This window comes from Theropithecus gelada, chromosome 7b (assembly GCF_003255815.1).
Source record: "Theropithecus gelada isolate Dixy chromosome 7b, Tgel_1.0, whole genome shotgun sequence".
Classification (NCBI taxonomy): Eukaryota; Metazoa; Chordata; class Mammalia; order Primates; family Cercopithecidae; genus Theropithecus; species Theropithecus gelada.
Window position 1 is genome coordinate 18876299 of NC_037675.1, and position 17892 is coordinate 18894190.

The 17892-nt window shown below is 46.6% G+C and overlaps 1 protein-coding gene across 1 annotated transcript in view; it reads right to left on the reverse strand.

Annotated features, from left to right (window-relative positions):
• ADAMTS17 (ADAM metallopeptidase with thrombospondin type 1 motif 17) overlaps positions 1-17892 on the reverse strand; it is a 370865-nt gene that overhangs the window by 142382 nt on the left and 210591 nt on the right. Inside the window, exons 11-12 of the mRNA XM_025392032.1 lie at positions 9741-9842; positions 8543-8688 (exon numbers count right to left, since the gene is read on the reverse strand). Of these exons, the coding sequence (XP_025247817.1) occupies positions 8543-8688; positions 9741-9842 (248 nt within the window). The remainder of the gene's footprint in view (positions 1-8542; positions 8689-9740; positions 9843-17892) is intronic.

Sequence of the window (17892 nt, forward strand, 5' to 3'; positions counted from 1 at the left end):
AATAGAGTTATCCCTTCCTAGGAGCTGAAGGCGGGTCTGGTCTTTCCCTCAGCCTCTCCTGTGAGGGCAGGAAGGCACAGGCCTGCCGGGCTCCATCGCAAGGCTCTGAGGTCCCATGAGGCCTCCAGGGGAAAGCCAGCAAGTTGCAATCTCATCCTGAAATGAGGACTGATCCCTGAGGACCGGGAAGAAACTTCAAGGAAAGAGGCACTTTCACATAAACAGTGATCATAAAACAGCCAACATGCCCAGAGGGCTCCCACTTTGCTGGCCCTTCTAACCCTTACTTCATTAAATCCACACACAGAATCAGAAGGTGCCCCTGACTGCATTCTTTGGGTGAGGAAACCAACGCTCCAACAGGCGACATAACCACTTGGCTGATGAGCAAGAGGTGGAGAGAAGAAATGTAGCGTGCAAGAGCTCCTGAACCCAGCAGGAACAGGCGCCCTGCCTCTGGGAGGGGCTGCCATTGGCCACCACGAGGCCTGAAGGACAGCCTGACTCACTGACCAGTCATCGGGGTGTGATGAGTTTTTAAATTTGAATTTTTACTATCAATCAACAGTTTCTAGTTTTTCTGTTCTAGGACTTTTTTTTTTTTTTTTTTTGACAGAGTCTTGCTCTGTCATTCAGGCTGGAGTGCAGTAGTAAGATCTCCGCTCACTGCAACCTCTACCTCCTGGGTTCAAGCGATTCTTGTGCCTCAGCCTCCTGAGTATCTAAGATTACAGGTGTGTGCCACCATGCCCAGCTAATTTTTTTGTATTTTTAGTAGAGATGGGGTCTCGCCATGTTGGCCAGGCTGGTCATGAACTCCTGGCCTCAGGTGATCCAGCCACCTTGGCAACCCAAAGTGCTGGGATTATAGGCATGAGCCACTGTGCCAGGCCTGTTCTAGGACTCCTAAACATGAATGAAATAGAAGCTTAGACACAAAACCAAATGGCTTGCGTGAGTACTTCACAGGAAAAGGATATTCAAATGGCAAATAAGGAAACAGACGGATGTTCAGCCTCCCTGTTGATGACGAAAGTACCAATTCCCCAGCCAGTTACTGCTACACATCCATCAGAACGGCCAAAACCAGAGAGAATTACTGACAACACCAGCGTCAGTGAAGACATGGGGCAAGTAGAAAGCCACCACAGCCATGGCAATGGAGATGGCACGGCCATTCTGCAAAGCTGGCAAGTTATGTAGCACACATGCGCACCCCAGGGGCCAGCAACTGCCCTCCTACTGCACCGACACATATCTGCACGTGCGCCCCAACACACACGCTCAACCGTGAGAAGCAATACTGTGCACGGAGCTGTGCTTCTTTGTATATTCTACCTTCATAAGTTTGTTTAAAAATAAGCAAAAGAGTAAGGTAGAGAGGCTTTGGTGAGAAGCTGAAAGTGTGGAGAGAAAGGAGAGCTCTACCCCAAATTTTTCCAAGCGCCTGCAGAACAAGGACCATCTCCTGCTGAGGTGGTCCTCAGTGCCTTGACAGACACAAGCACAGAGCACAGAAGGTTTGCTGAGATCAACAGGAGCACATGGCAGAATATTTGTCCCTTTCTTTGCGAGTGGATGGACAGGTAGAATCGAGATAGGCTGGAAGAGAAAGATGCCACTTTTTATTTTCAGGTTTGCTGTATTAAATGAAGACAGACCAGAAGATAAAGTCACAACAGCGGTTTGGACCAGCTTCACCATCCAGAGACACAGGGCGCTCAGCAGAAAGCTGGTAGTTCTGGCCTCTGCCCTGGTAGCCCCTGGCTCTGTGAGCTCTGAGAAGGGAGCAGGGCAAAGCCATATGGTTTCAGAAGGGCTGCCGAGCTGCTAACGCACCCTCACGGCAGCAGACATCCCAGTTTTAAGGCCTCCTCTGAAAGGTGTCCAAGTAACACATGTAACTTATGCTTCAGTGTAGATACTTGAATTTTAAAAAATTATCCATATGAATGCCAGGTCGCTGGCACATCGAAAGCACACAGATGGGGGTTCACTGTGGAAGCAAAAACCAATTACAGGCACATAACTTTACACCAGCCGTCCTCCCACCGTCTTAGCAGGCTAGCTGCCTTCCTTTCCCTTTCTGGTGCACATGGGCTGCATCTCATGGTGACCCTGCTGTGTCCCAGCTCCGCACTCCACTCGCCTGCCCATGCTGCACCTGCTGGGATGCAGCTGGCTTTTCACGCAAGTGCATCTGAGCCTTTCTCTCCCCTCCCTCCCCAGCCCCTCCCCACACACAAACTGTTCAGAGGTAACAGAAGGCGAATTACAGATGCATTTTCTACCTTGTAGTCTTTTGACGTAACTCCCACCAACAGCAACATAAATTATGGCAGGAAAGGACGGGCCTAGGAAGCTGGTTTGGAAACACGGATGGTCCCTAAGGCCTCCACATCAGCTAGCAAAAAATAAAAATTCTGAGAGCTGTGAAGACCAAGACTAAAAAAAATAATTGTGTGCGGGGGGACTCTCTTGCCAGTATTTTTGGACAGAGAATAAACCAGCTGCAGAAGACAGGGAGCGGAGCCAGGAATATAAAGTGAAGGGGGTGAGGAGGGAGTCGTGGGAGCGTTCCAAGCCTGAGACCTACATAGCAGTGAGATTGGGACATCCTTGTGAAATCTCGAGGCAGTAGGCCTGGTGATTTAAGGAGTGAGATGGGGAGAGGACACTGTTTTCGTCAGAGCTTGGCTCTGAGGCCCTGGTCAGCTGTGCTTTGTAACAATCACCACACCAGGGCATCCTGCAGAAGCACACTGGAGGCTGCAGCCTGGACTTCATAAAACACGCCCACGTCCTGCGTCGCTTTGGGAAACCCCCGAGGCCTGTCCCGCCTCTTCCCATTCACCTGGGCTGGATCCATGGAGGCGAGAAACTCCATAGAAAACTACATGGGAAAAAGGAGCACGTTGTTTTCATTCACAACAGAAAACAGAGCTACACTGTCACTGCGAAAGATCAAACAGACTACCAATATTATAGGAGCAAAAAGGTATCACTTCTCTTACTGGGAAAAAGTAAGGCTGGGTTCTGTGCTGAAGCTTGTTCTCAAGGTGATGCCGAGAACCCCAGGCTGTGAGCTGTTGCCTTGCTGGAGAAGGGCAGCACAACAGGTGACAGATGGGCCTCATGTGGCCATTCATAGCATCTGGGCCTCAGTGAGGGGGGATGATACAAGGGAATGAGGCCTACCTGGTGGTCTGCCACTTTTGGCCTAATCGTTTATGATCACGTTTGTGTTTCAGTGAAAAAATGATATTAGGGATGTGTTTTGGAGGCACTAGTATTGCAGAGAGATTGGTTTTCCTGGGCAAGTGCATGTCCAGGCAGGAAGGCGGTCAGCACATTTTATGGAGCGGCCCCTCTGCTGTAGGCACGGAAGGCAGCATGGTGTCTAAACAGGTGTGGCCTGTCCTGGGCCTGCACAGAGCTCAGCTCAAAGACCAGTGGGGAGAACACAGTCAAAACAAGTGAGCAAATACATAACAACAATAACAGCTGTTATAACACCTGTAATGCAAGGAAGAGGTGCTGAGGGAGAGTTAAGCAGCACCCCATTTTAAGCAGGGTGTCAGGGACAAAGATCTCTTGAGAAGACATTTACATTAAAACCCAAGGAAAGGCAAAGGCAAGTTAAGGAAAGGGAAGACAGCACTGAGGAGGGTCCTGGGGTTGGAATGCTGTGGCTGAGAGCACAAAGGAGGCTTTGAGGCTGCAGGGGGCTGAATGGTGGGTGCCCTCACCCTCAAAAGATAGGTCCACTTGGAACCGGCAAATGAGACCTTATTTGGCAAAAGGGTCTTGGCAGACATAATTAAGCTAAGGATCTGGAGATGAGACCATCCTGGATTCGGGTGGGCCCTAAATTCAATGACAAGTGTTCTTCTAAGGGAAGAAAAGGTGGGAGGACACACAGAGAAGAGACCATGTGAAGTCAGAGGCAGAGATGGAGGTGATGTGCCTCCAAGCCAGGGAAGGCCAAGGGTTGCCTGGAACCACAAAATGGATTCACCTTTGGAGTTTCAAGAAGGAAGCAGCTGTGCTGACACCTTGATTTTGGACTTCTGGTTTCTAGAACTGGGCTCCAAACCTGGCCTGCCACTGCCTTGTTGTGTGACTTTGGGCAAGTTACCAAACTTCAGTATAATTCTATTTTTTTTTTTTTTTTGAGATGGAGTCCCACTCTGTCGCCCAGGCTGGAGTGCAGTGGTGTGATCTCGGCTCACAGCAAACTCAACCTCCCAGGGTTCAAGTGATTCTCCTGCCTCAGCCTCCCGAGTAGCTGGGATTACAGGCACGTGCCACCACATCTGGCTAATTTTCGTACTTTTAGTAGAGACAGGGTTTCACCATGTTGGCCAGGCTGGTCTTGAACTCCTGACCTTAGGTGATCCATCTGCCTCAGTCTCCCAAAGTGCTGGAATTACAGGCGTCAGCCACTGGGCCCAGCCCCCTGATTCAGTTGCTGTTTTTTTTTTTTTTTTTCTGTACAATGAAGATAAAAATAATACCTCTCCCATAGGGCTGCATTCAATGATTTCCTACATAAAAGCCTAAGGGAACCCGGCGCATGGTGCGGGTCTGCTGCATTCACCACCCTTCTCATGACCAGACGTGGAAGAAGCAGAAAGGATGTAAGAGGAAGCTGCACGGACTCAAGGGCTTTGGACTAAAGCAATGCAAGGATGTTGGTGCTATTTACTGAGAGGGGAGATGTGGGCTAGGAGTAGAGGTCCCAGTTTAGAAAGGGTCCTGTTTGAAGTGTCTGGGAGAAAACCAAGAGGAGTTGGTGGGACTGCACCCCTTGTGGGTAGGCAGGGATTTTATCTGTCTTTGCTTCTTACTGCAGGCCCACACCTAGCAGAGTTCAGGCCCTGGCCTGGTTTACTGAAGGCTTCGCGTTGGAAAGGCTTCACCGGGAAGGGGTGTGCGGTTGGGAGGAGTGAGAACACTGCAGGCTCTTTCGGTTTCTTCTGCCATTGCCCTGCCCCACAGGACGATGCTGCTCAACAACAGAGATTGGACGTGAAGGTGCATCAATGACTGTAACAATCTGATGTGCTGAGACCCACAAACCCTCAGGTGTCTGTGTACCAAGGCCCTGCAAATTATCCCATTCCTCAATGATAAAATACAAGAAAAAGCAAGGGAAAGAACAGCCATGACTATCATGGCAAGGGAGAGGGAGGACCTGAAGAAGAAGAAAGATTTTGACAACTTTGTGATTTACAGAACAGCCTCTCTCCTGGGGCCACGGGACCTGGAGGAATGGGGTGAGAATCCCAATACTAGACACCTCATGGCAGGGCAGGCCAGTGAGAGTATAGTAATGCAGCTGTCTGAACTGGGCGGTGTTTAGGATCCTCCCAGAGCAAAATGCCCCTGGGGTATCCCAGAGCAACCACGGGAGGCGGGTAGGACAGCAAGCAGTTCAGATGGTGAAAGCGGTCCTTCAGGCTACCAATGCAGGGGAAGCCCTAGCTAATATCATCCCAAGAAAGCAGACCACACCAGTTCCCTTCAAAGAGGCACCTATGGCATTTGCATAGTGTTGATAACTTCTTATTCTTGTAAGTGTTGCCCTCGCCTGAAGACAATTAAAATGTCGACAGTCTCAGGACACTGGGTCCTTCAGGCATTCGGAGGTTCTGATATCCTCCTGCTATGATGTTTACTGGGTGTCATCAGTTATGAGATAAGACACATAATGTGCCAAGAAGATCAATCTTCCACCAGGCCCCACAAACTCCAATCACAAACGTGGAACACCCATGACAACCACAACCCCTACCAGTTTCTCTCTGCACTTAACAAAGCCTTAGGCAGGGAAGGGCAACTGGTCCCATCCCCGTTCTTCCATCAGTGCTAATAATAAGAGGGGCTGCTTATTAAATACACAGCAAGGATTTTCTGTGCATTCCTGTGAATTCTTCCAAGTTTTAGATGAAGAGACAAGTACCAGCCGTCAGCGCTGTAAGAAGTCATGCTGGTGGCCAGGCACGGTGGCTCACACCTGTAATCCCAGCACTTTGGGAGGCCGAGGTGGGCGGATCACCTGAGGTCAGGAGTTTGAGACCAGCCTGACCAACATGGAGAAACCCTGTCTCTACTAAAATTACAAAATTGATCAAGTGTGGTGGCGCATGGCTATAATCCCAGATACTTGGGAGGCTGAGGCAGGAGAATTGCTTGAATCCAGGAGGTGGCGGCTGTGATGAGCCGAGACTGTGCTACTACACTCCAGCCTGGGCAACAAGAGCGAAACTCCATCTCAAAAAAAAAAAAGTTGTGCTGGGATTTGAAGATCTGTCTGTCCTGGCTTTGAAGCCTGGCTCTTCCCACTCTACCATGTCAGTGCCCTCTGATGGATGCAACTAAGGCCAGGGAACAGAAGGGTCTTGAGGTCACATGACCATTAACCAACAAGGTCAGGCCCAAAGCCATGACTCCATACCCAACCCTCTCTTCATGGGGCCAAAGGTCAAACTATTAACTTCAACATAGAATAATGCAAAAACTACAATCACTTTCCATTAATTTCTCACCATTTAGCTAAACAGGGTTTCTAATCATCTACCCACCTATGCCCTTAATTAAGAAGTCATTCCTGGGTTGGGTATGGTGGCTCACGCCTGTAATCCCAGCATTTTGGGAGGCCAAGGTGGACGGATCACGTGAGGTCAGGAGTTCGAGACCAGCCTGGCAACATGGCGTAACCCCATCTCTACTAAAAATACAAAAATTAGCTGGGAGTTGTGGCGCACTCCTGTAATCCTAGTTACTTGTGAGGCTGAGGCAGGAGAATCACTTCAACCAGGGAGGCAGAGGTTGCAGAGAGCCGAGATTGCGCCACTGCACTATAGCCTGAGTGACAGAGTGAGGCTCCATCTCAAAAAAAAAAGAAGTCATTCCTAACAGACTAAACATCTACTACGTGCCCGACACTCTGCTGGGTGCTAGAGGGAAATGTTTTAATAAGACATAATTAATACGTAATGCCAATTCTTATAACATTGCTGGAAAAATGGTGTTCCTGTCACCGACTAAACTAGGAACATAAGCCTTCCTTTAATCCAGAGGTTCCAACATTGGCTGCTGTTGGAGTCACCTGGGAAGATAAAATATCCAATTCCTGGGTCCCACTCTTAGTGTTCTGCGATTTGATCAGTTTGGGGTATGACCTGGGCATCAGGATTTTTAAACACAAGAGGCATTTGCTAATTATCCATCAACAGGACTTAATTGTGGAGATTTCTTTACAGTCATTATTTAGAACTTGCTCATTTTCAAAATTGATGTGATACAACTGCTGACACACAAGGCACAAAACAGATCATTAAAAGAAATGGTAAGAAATGGGAAGCTGCATTTGACCCAGCAATCCCATTACTGGGTATATATCCAAGGATTATAAATCATTTCTACCATAAAGACACATGCACATGTATGTTTATTGTGGCACTATTCACAATAGCAAAGACTTGGAACCAACCCAAATGTCCATCAATGATGGACTGGATTAAGAAAATGTGGCACATATACACCATGGAATACCATGCAGCCATAAAAAACGACAGGTTCATGTCCTTTGCAGGGACATGGATGAAGCTGGAAACCATCATTCTCAGCAAACTAACACAAGAACAGAAAACCAAACACTGCATGTTCTCACTCATAAGTGGGAGCTGAACAATGAGAACACATGGACACAGGGAAGGAAACATCACAAACCGGGGCCTGTCGGGGGTTGAGGGGCTGGGGGAGGGATAGCATTAGGATAATTACCTAATGTAGATGACGGGTTGATGGGTGCAGCAGACCACCATGGCACGTGTATACCTATATAACGAACCTGCACGTTCTGAATATGTACCCCAGAACTTCAAGTATTAAAAAAAAAAAAGAAAGAAATGGGAAACTTCAAGAAAACAAGGGAAAAATCTGTGATGATGGAATTATCATCACTGAGCCCAAAATTGATCCCTGAGTTTTGTGGAACAAATGTACAAAGGTAAACAGGAAAGGTCATGGTGTCATTAGAGTCAATAAAAAGAAGCCAAAGAGAAAAAAACTGAAACATTGTTTTTCTAATAGTTATAGGAGGATCCATGAAAACTATTAGGATGAAGAAGACAGCTGAACCCAGATACTCTGTGAGTCATGAACCATCAGGCTGCTCCCACATCAGCAGACAGCCAATGTGGAATGACCCCAGACTTGGTAAACCACGAGGCAGGCAGGAGGAACTGTAATACAGCTGTCTCTGAAAATCTTTCCACTGGGGCCCAGGGAAGGAATGAGGGAGTCAGCTCACCCCAGAGTCTACCATATTCATGTTCACAGAAAGAGCAATTTAAGCTGAGATGTCATTTGACACACACGAGGCCCCTGCACCCTGGACCTTGGCTTGGTTTCATCTTTCTTATCTTCTGATGCTCATCGGGAGACAGACCCTGCTTTGTGTGAGGCAGCGAGAGCTGCAGTTGGGAAACTCCAGTCGCGGCTCGTTGGGGTATGGCTGGTCAGGGGGACTTACGGGGGGTTGTCACATTTCCTCTGCCGGAAGCGGGCTCCCGTCCCACATGTTCGGCTGCACATGCTCCAGGCGCCCCACGGGCTCCAGTCTCCGTCCACATGCTCTGGGATGGGCGTCTTGCTCACACACTCCCCCGCGCGGCACCACTGAAACACAGCGGGGAGGGCCAGGGCCCAGGCACTCAGCAAAGCTGCTCACTGCAGCCCGCCAGGCCCCAAAATGCCACACTGCCAAAAACCCATTTTCTAAATTTACACGAAACTACAGTATGTTTCAGGGTTTGCATGTTTGCTAATTTTAGTGACGTGCCTTACTTACTCAAGCTGACACTCATATCCCTGTAGGGTTTGGATTTTGCCCTAAACTTTCAGATGGATGTGCTCCATCGGGATTTTCTAAATCCCAGGGAAAGGATTAATCTACATGGCTCATGAAGAGACCTGGGCTTCTGCAAACTTTGCTTGACATGAGTGCATTTCTCGCTGAGAGGCAGCATGCCCCAGTTGAGGTTCTGAACTTGAGAGTTGGGTTTGTTGCTTGGTGATGACACAGCCAGCTCCACGTGAGTTGGTTCTTTCTGAGGATAAGACGAGGTCAGCCCTATAAAACAATTTCTCAAAGTGCACAGCACATACCCTCAGGTGCTAGATGTGATTTTTGTGGTTCCCAGTCATGGCATCAGAGCAAAACTTGACTACCTTTTCAACTCTTTCAATTCTTGCACTAGGACTGGAGAGAAGCCCTGCGGCTGCAGTCCTGAACACCTCTTCTAACACCTCCCTATCTCTCCTGCACGTGAGGAACAGGCTCATTCTCTCAACATTTAGTTAGAATTGGGTAATACTGTTCTCACTGAATTCTTTTTACGAGCACCTACTGGGCATGGCAGGTGATGTTCTTCCATTTAAAATATACTGGTGAAAGCGTTCCTTTTAAGTAAATTCCCTTACATGATGAAAGGAGTTAATCTAACAAAAAATGTTAAGTAACTGATGCTTGTATCTTATAAGAAAAAGGAATGAGGTGATGTAGGCACCACTCTGTGCCCAGAGTGGGCTCCATGGGCATTTCTGTGGTGCCTGGAAGATGTTTCAGGGGCTCGTAAGTAGAGTACAGACAGTGTTTCAGAAGGAGAGGTGCCAATTGCCTGGGAGATGTGGAGCTGCCTGTTGGGGGCAGCGGGAAGCCAGGGGTTTACCTTGTCTGCCCCACACTCGGTGCCATCCAGGGGAGGGTCCAGCTTGGTCTTGCAGGATGTGTCTCCTTCTACCAGGCACCACAGTCCAGCGCACATCAGATGCTGCAGGACAAGGGAAGGAACCGTAATTGTGGAAAACACCGACACTCACAGGTCACAGCTGAGGTCAGAGGTGTGGCCCAACCACTGTTTCAAATTTGGGATTTGAAATGTATGGGGAAGCCAGAGGGTCATGAGTCTGTATGTCTAAAACATAAGTGCATCACTTGAACTGGCTCATTTAGCACAACAAAATTCTGTGCATCTACTCCTAGGAGGGTTTGTCTCAAAGAGTTGAGTACAACAGCTCCAACAGCCACTAAGGGCCTAGGAGATATCAGAGGCTCAGCCCAGGCCAGGAGCAGCAGCCCCTGCTGATGAGCAAACAGGAGTGATGAGCAAACAGACATCTTCCATTTACAGCAGTGAATGGTGGGGCAGATACCCAGGGGCTCTCCAGGGGACACAGTTTAGAAAAGGATCTAATCAAACCTCGTCAGGGAGAGCTTGCTGGAAGAGGCAGCTCTGAAGTCAAGGCCACAAGGCTAGGCAGCCATTGTGAGGCCAAGAAGTGACAGCCCAAAGGGCCATGAAGGGCTGGTACCCCCACAGGGTTACAGGGGCAACCTTCTGTCCTCCCTGCAGTCACCTGTTTCTAGCTCAGCTGAGCTGTGCACAATTTTTTATAGTATTTCACCTAGAGAACTTCCAGAACATCTACAAACACACAATTAAAATAATTCCACCAAAACAGGAATTGGCATTTAAACTCAGACTCCCAATTGTATCATTAGGAAACTAGGGCATCGACAAAGTGCTCAGAAGGAGACAATTTATCAAAATCACGAAGGCAGACATAGCCAGTGTCCTCTCTTGAAGGACTGACGTGCAGACAGCAACCTCAACCATAAGGGACAGGAGCTGGATAACTCCCCATCCTGCCCGGGGGACAGGGAGATGATATTGAGGCAAGTTCTACATACCTCTCAGAGGGTCCTGGGGGGATGGCCCCACTGCCGACAGCAGTCCCTTACTCATGGCAGTCACTTACTCATGATTGCACCTTTCTTAACTGTTCTCTCCCTCGCCCCCTTACAGTGCTTCCTGGGATCACTTCCCAGATAAACTACTTGCACCCAAATCCTGGCCTCATAGTCTGAAAATTGAGAACAGATGTACTTAAAGATCTTGTAAAGACACAGTGATTCCAGGATGACAAACCCAATCATGGCTAAAAGGCCCAAGTTGGAGCAGGAAGACATCTCCCTCCGGGGTGTGGCCAGGGACCTGCTGCTTTACACTGCGCAGGATGAAGGTCAAGGAACTCCTGTAGCTGGTGCAGCGAGGTCACTGTGTGGTTTGCAAAGGGTGTCGTTTAGAGGTCTGCTCTTCCAAGTAATCTCAAACATCTGCATAGAATAGATGCACAACTGTGCTGTCTAAAATCAAACAATTTTTAGAAGTTGAAGGGACAAAAATAAGAGAAAGGGAGGGAAGGCAGAGCTCGAGGGGGGCTTTTAAAGAGAGATAAGAAAAGCCCATAGCTCCTTCTCATTTTTCAAGTATGTCAGAGCTGATCTGTGCCCTCAGTGGATGACTCAAGTGGAATACTGCACATGGGGTTCAGAAAAGCCTGCTCATTCCCATGATTGTTCACCTCTCAAAGGAATGATAAAAGGATGAGAGCCCCAGTGCAGCACAGCTGGTCCTATAAAGACCGACTGCACCTCATCAGACGTTTGATTCCACGCACTCTGACCTGAGAGCTCTTCGAGAGTGTGGCGTCCGTGTGCGGACATGTGCTCACAAGACAAGGCTGACCCAGGGGGAGAATTTATGGGACAGAAGTGCTTGGGATCAGGAGAAATGACCGCTCCATCAGGAGAAAGAGGAAGAAGGTGGTGTCAACTGTTTGTTACGGATTTTATAGACAGGGCTTTCTCATGAAACTTTTCTAACCATCAAAGAAAAGAAGAATGAGGTTAGGCAAAGATTTCTTAAACAGAACACAGAAAGGACTAACCACAAAGGAAGAAAACTAATGAATTATACCATATTAAAATTAACAACTTCTGTTTACCAAAAGGCAACTGTGAGAACACAAGAATATATCTGCAATACATAAGAGATTTGTAATGTATATAACCAACAAAGTGTTTGTATCCAAAACATGATTTAAAACGAACAAAAACCTCCTCCAGATCAATTAAGAAAAAGACCCAGTAGAAAAATGGGCAAAAGTCTTGAACAGACACTTCATAAAAGAAAATGTTTAAATGGCTAGCAAACATATGAAAAAGTGCTCAGCTTTTTAGTCACCAGGGAAGGCAAATTACAACCACCATTAGATACCCTGACACACCAGCCAGAACGGGCAGAATGAAGAAGATGGAGAACACCGCTCATTGGTGACAATGTGGCACAATGGGTCCTCTTGTACGCTGAGAATGAGATTTTAACTTGGTTCCACAGCTTTGGAAAACTCTTTGGCAGTATTTGCTGAAGCTGAAGACACACACATTCTAATACCCAGCAATTAGAATCTTAAGTATGTAATGAAAAAAATGTGTATGTGTTCACCAAAGTCAAGAAAGTTCACTGAAACACTATTTTCATTAGTTCCAAGTTAGAAACAACCCAAATGCCCATCAAACGCAGAACAAATGAACGATGGTATATTAGAACAATGGAATACTGTATGATTTTATTTACATACAGTTCAACAACAAGAAAGACAAACTTATAGTGTTGGGAGTCAGGATAGCGGCTACTTTTGTCATCAGCTTAAGATCAAAGAAAACGGGAATGACAGCAAAGGACAAGTTAGCACTGCAGCCTCTCATCCAAGCTTGGCCACCAGCACTGCTCTGTGCGCCCAAGCTAAGTGGTCACCATTCTTGTGATACATTTTCACTACTGAACAGATGCGGTGACTACACGAATGCTTGTCATCACCTTGATGCCATCTATATCAACAGCCTGCATTCATGTCATGCATTGCAAATGACAAAGTGCTCTGGTTCCTGTCATCCTGAGCCTCATGGCAGCCCTGGGAGGCAGGCAGGAGGGTGCCTTCTCTATTTTTTCCACTTTTCCAATGAGGAGGTCAATGTTTGTGAAGGTCACGGAGTCTGAGCTGGGTTAGAAGCACAAGACTCACAAAGAAGAGAACTAAAGTGATGTAAAAGAAAAGGCATTTGAATATAAATTCAAGACCCTCAACTCAAATGATGGAAGGTCTCATTCTCAGATTGAAAAGCAAAGCCCCCAAGAAAAAATGGTGCAAAATAATGAGCCCAGAGGCATATCCTGATAAAGTTACTGGGTTTCAAAGATAAACCAGAACACTCTTTGGGTAGCCGGCACAGATAATGGAGAAAGAGCTCGGGCTGTGCAGATGTCTTTGCAGCAGCCTCTCTCTACAGGCACTGGAGTGAGAGATACTGATACAGACACAAGGAAAGGCAGAACATGTGGCCCAGGAAATTTATATCAACTAAACGCTTGCTCAAGTACTTAGGCAACGGAAAAACATTTTTGAACTTACAAAGTAGTTAAATCCTTTTTTGGAGAAAATACCAGAGGATGACCTTTGGACAACTAAGAAATGACTGCAGAACCCACAGAAAATGGGCCAGCAGTGAGCACTGATCAAAGTATTGATTGAAACCAACATAGGGATGGGAGTTAGAGAACAGAATGCACGGGACGGAAACCCAGACAAGGCAGAAATGGCAGAGAGAGGAACCGGCTGGGAAGAAAGTGCACTGGGGCAGGGGCCGTGGGAGGCTGTCTATATGTACATCAATGTCTTTATCTTTTCTAGCTGGGGAAAGAGCAAAGTATAACAGATAAAATTTGAAAACTGAGATATAAGAACTTTCAAAGGTAAAATGTTAACCACAAAGAAAAATAACAGAATTGGGTGGTGAAGAAATGAAAGGGTGGGGCTTGGAGGTGGAGATGCATTCATCATGCTCAAGCAGCAGGCACCCTAAAGAGAAGGGTGACTGACTGATGAACCTTCTGCTTTCAGTGAATAGCAGACTTTATGGCAGACAGGGCTGCTTTTCCAGTATGCAACAGCTGGGTACCATAATAAAGGATAGTTCTCCCCCAAGTAAAGGAAATATTCGAGGAAGCAAATACAAAACCCATACCCAGCTGTCTTTCTACATACACACCACTATATACCAATCTGTGATGAGCACATGCAAGGGTGGGTTCCCCTACGGGCAGGTGTTGGTTGCCAACGCTAACACCCACCATTTCACTGCCAACACCAACAACCACCCTTTCACTGCAACACCAACACCTACTCTTTCACTGCCAACACCAACACCCGCCCTTTCATTTCTTCCACCACCCAATTGTGCTATTTTTCTTTGTGGTTAACGTTTTACCTTTGAAAGTTCTTATACCTCAGTTGGCACTGCAGTTGGGAGAAGTCATCTGGGGCTGGCCTATCTCAGATGGAACAAAGTCAGGAGCTCTATCTGAGACACCTAGGTTAAACCAGGGAATCTGGAAGGGTGTTTACCAGTTCTGAAAAGGATAGAAGCAGTCCCTTTTCAGAAAAAGGGGCTCTGGTTGAAACAAATGTAAGTTCTCCTAAAGAGAGCAATTTAGGATCTCAAAATTCCATGGTTACGTCCAATAAAGTATAAACCCACAATCAAACATGGTAATGTGAGTGATGGTCAGCAGCAACAACAAACAAAAGATTTAAACTCCCAAGGTGTTTGGGTAATAAAATTGTCAGATACAGAATGTATAGTAACTATTTATAAAGAAATAGAAGATGAGATTACATAAACAAGCCAGCAGCAATATATTAATACTGTTGAATATAAGAAATTGGAAATAACACTTAAAAACGAAATATATAATTGTAAAAGAAAATCAATAGATTCTAACAGCCCTGAATGAGAGAATTTGTGACTAGAAAACAGATTTGAAGAAATTATCCAGAATGCAGCCTGCAGAGAAAAGGCGGGGGGAATACAAAAGATGCACTAAGAGATCCGAAGAACCAAGTGAGAAATACTGATGTATGTGTCTAATCAGACCCAGAAAGAGAGAATAGAAAGAATGGGGCAGAGAGAATATTTGAGAATAAAACAGCTGAAATAGGACACATGCCATGTAGAATAAAGACATTCTCCACTTAGGGGCAGGAGGCAGTGTTCTACTATGGCCGCAATGATCTCTCTTAATATCACACCCTTGTGTGACTCCCTCCTCTTAAACATAGGCTGAAACTACTAACTTGCCTTTTTAAAAAATTTAAAATGCTTTAATATACATTTTAAAAAACAAGAAGGACAAAAAATATCAGTGATTTCCTGGTAATAGGGGAAGAGACTAGCTTCAAGGAGCATGGGGGCTATTTTGGGTGATGGACCTGTTTTGCAAATTGATTGGTTATATAACTCTGCATTTGACAAATTTCAAAGACTGGGCATTAAAAAGGGTGAAACAGAAAAATCCAAGAAAAATATAAGGGTTGGCTCTTTGGGGGGGAAGTAAATCAGATAAACCATTTGTTAAACAATACAAGAAAAAGAGGAGAAAGTATAAATAACAACAAAGAATAAAAGAAAGGAGAAAATATCCAAAATGTAGAGAAATTTAAAACAAGTACCAGGGACCACTTAGTTCTATGTGTATAAGCCTGAGATGAAATGATTTTCCAAGAATGTGTAAGTGAGCAAAGCCATCGCTCGGAAAAGACTAGAAGTATATATACACTCATTGCCATAAAAGACCCAGAGGATGTTTGGCAATATCCGAAGGCATTTTTTGGTTGTCACAACCAGGAGGAGTGCCCCTGAGCTATAGGGGGCAGAGGCCAAGGATACTGCTAAAGATCTTGTATTGCACAAGACAGTGTCCTACAACAAAGAATTATTCAGCCTAAGACACCAATAGCGCTGAGGTTGGGAAACTGCTACAGAAAAACTCAACAGAGTGACAAAAGGAAAAACAGTAAATGATGATGGACTATCCTGCCAGACAACAGCTTAGCTGGGTGACCAAGGCTAGCATCACCAGTGACGAGACATAATGACCACATCACCCCTGCGGTATCCTTCCCAATAATGTGGAACCTCAATCTAGTCATAAGAACACATCAGATAAACCCAAAGGCAAACTAATAGACTGGTACTCCTCAAAAGTGTCAAGATCATGAAAGACAAGGAAAGGCTGAGGAACTGTTATAGATCCGAGGAGACCAGAGACACGACAACCAAACATGAAATAGGATCCTGGTATAGAGAAAGGACATTGACAGAAAAACTGGTGAAATCTAAATGTATTTTACTTAACAGTATTGTACCAAGGTTAATTTCCTGGTTTTCATAATGGTTCTATGGTCATGTAAGATTTTTTTATTTTTATTTTTTTATTTTTGAGATCGAGTCTCACTCTATCACCTAGGCTGGAGTGCAGTGGTGCAATCTCAGCTCACTGCAACCTCTGCCTCCTGGGTTCAAGCGATTCTCCTGCCTCAGCCTCCCAAGTAGCTGGGACTACAGGCATGTGCCACCATGCCTGGCTAATTTTTGTATTGTTGGTAGAGATGGGGTTTCACCATGTTGGCCAGGCTGGTCTCGAACCCCTGACCTCAGGTGATCTGCCTGCCTTGGCCTCCCAAAGTGCTGGGATTACAGGCATGAGCCACTGTGCCTGGCTGTGTAAGATGTTAACATAACAGGAAATTGGGTAAAAGGCATATACTATTTTTTGCAGGTTTTCTTTAAGAGTTACAATTGTCTTACAACAAAAAGTTAAAAAATAACACAATTTTTAAAAAAGGATGGGGCAACTCTACACTAGTCCTGACCAACTCCAAGACACACACACACACACACACACACACACACACACCTATATATATATATATATAGAGAGAGAGAGAGAGAGAGAGAGAGATCTCCAGTAAAGACGTGTGGAATACATGAATAGGATGAATACTTTCATCACTAAACCAATGCCGGGCAAACTAAGCAGTCACCAAGTCCAGACATCATGGAAGTTCTTTATCAGGGTTGCCTCTTTCCTACCCACATCAACCTTGTGAGACAGACACTTCCTAATCCCATTTTACAGATGAGGAAATGGGTGGACCTGTCCTAACTCAGAACACAGGCTGCTTCCCACTGGTTATACTACCTCTCCCTCAGTCCCCAGTTTCCCCTTCCTGCTTCCCCTGCAATCATGCATTCTTGGTGTGAGTGCTCATCCTCTCATCTGCAGTGAGATGGGGCGCTCTGTGCTCAGCGACATGCCGTTCCTTCCGCCTGCGGAGTTCTCCCTGGAAACACTGCTGGGCAGCACGCCCCCGGGGTTCAGCGAACCGTGGTGCACTAGAACAGGGTGCAAACACACAAAGGGGCAGCTGTCCAGGCCAAATCAGGGGTGGGGGTACTAAGACCTCCTCTCCCACTCCCACCCCCAGCGGCAGCACCTGAGTTGCAGCGGAAAGTCACAGTCCATGCACATGGCAAGGAAAATGAAACAGCTCTCTGGTTCTAGCATCTGTCACCTCACTGGCTACGCTTATGGTTTGGCAAGAGTCATCCCCAGCATGTTTTGCTGCACAGTTCCTTGAGGGGCTGCATGATGAGCAGCACCAAGCATGCATCCCTGGAGCGCTGTGAAAATGCGGGAAGGTTTGAGCTGCTCAGATGGCACCATTGCTCATGTACACAAGCCACTGCCACTTTTCTTCAACTGGTGGCGTCCCTGTCAAGGACCGTGAAGGTCATGTTGCTGTTCTCTTGCCTCGTCCTCTCTGGGCATCCGCTGAGGGTTTGGAGGGCAGCGCTAACTCAAAATGATACTGAATGAGATGGTTATATAAAGTCCCTCAAAAATGTGCTGCTGATAACACAAGCCAAAAGGGAGAGAAAACAAATGCTAAGAGCTGGATGAAAAAATGACTAATCCAATTTTTCCACACATACTACTGCAGTGTGGAGTCTTCCCCAGGCCAGCACGCCAGCCCCACTCCTGGAAGGCTTCCTGAGTCCTGGGAGGGCCACTCCTTCCATGTTCCTGAGGGCTGCAGAGACCGTCACCTGGCTGGGGCTGGGGGCTGCCAGGTGAG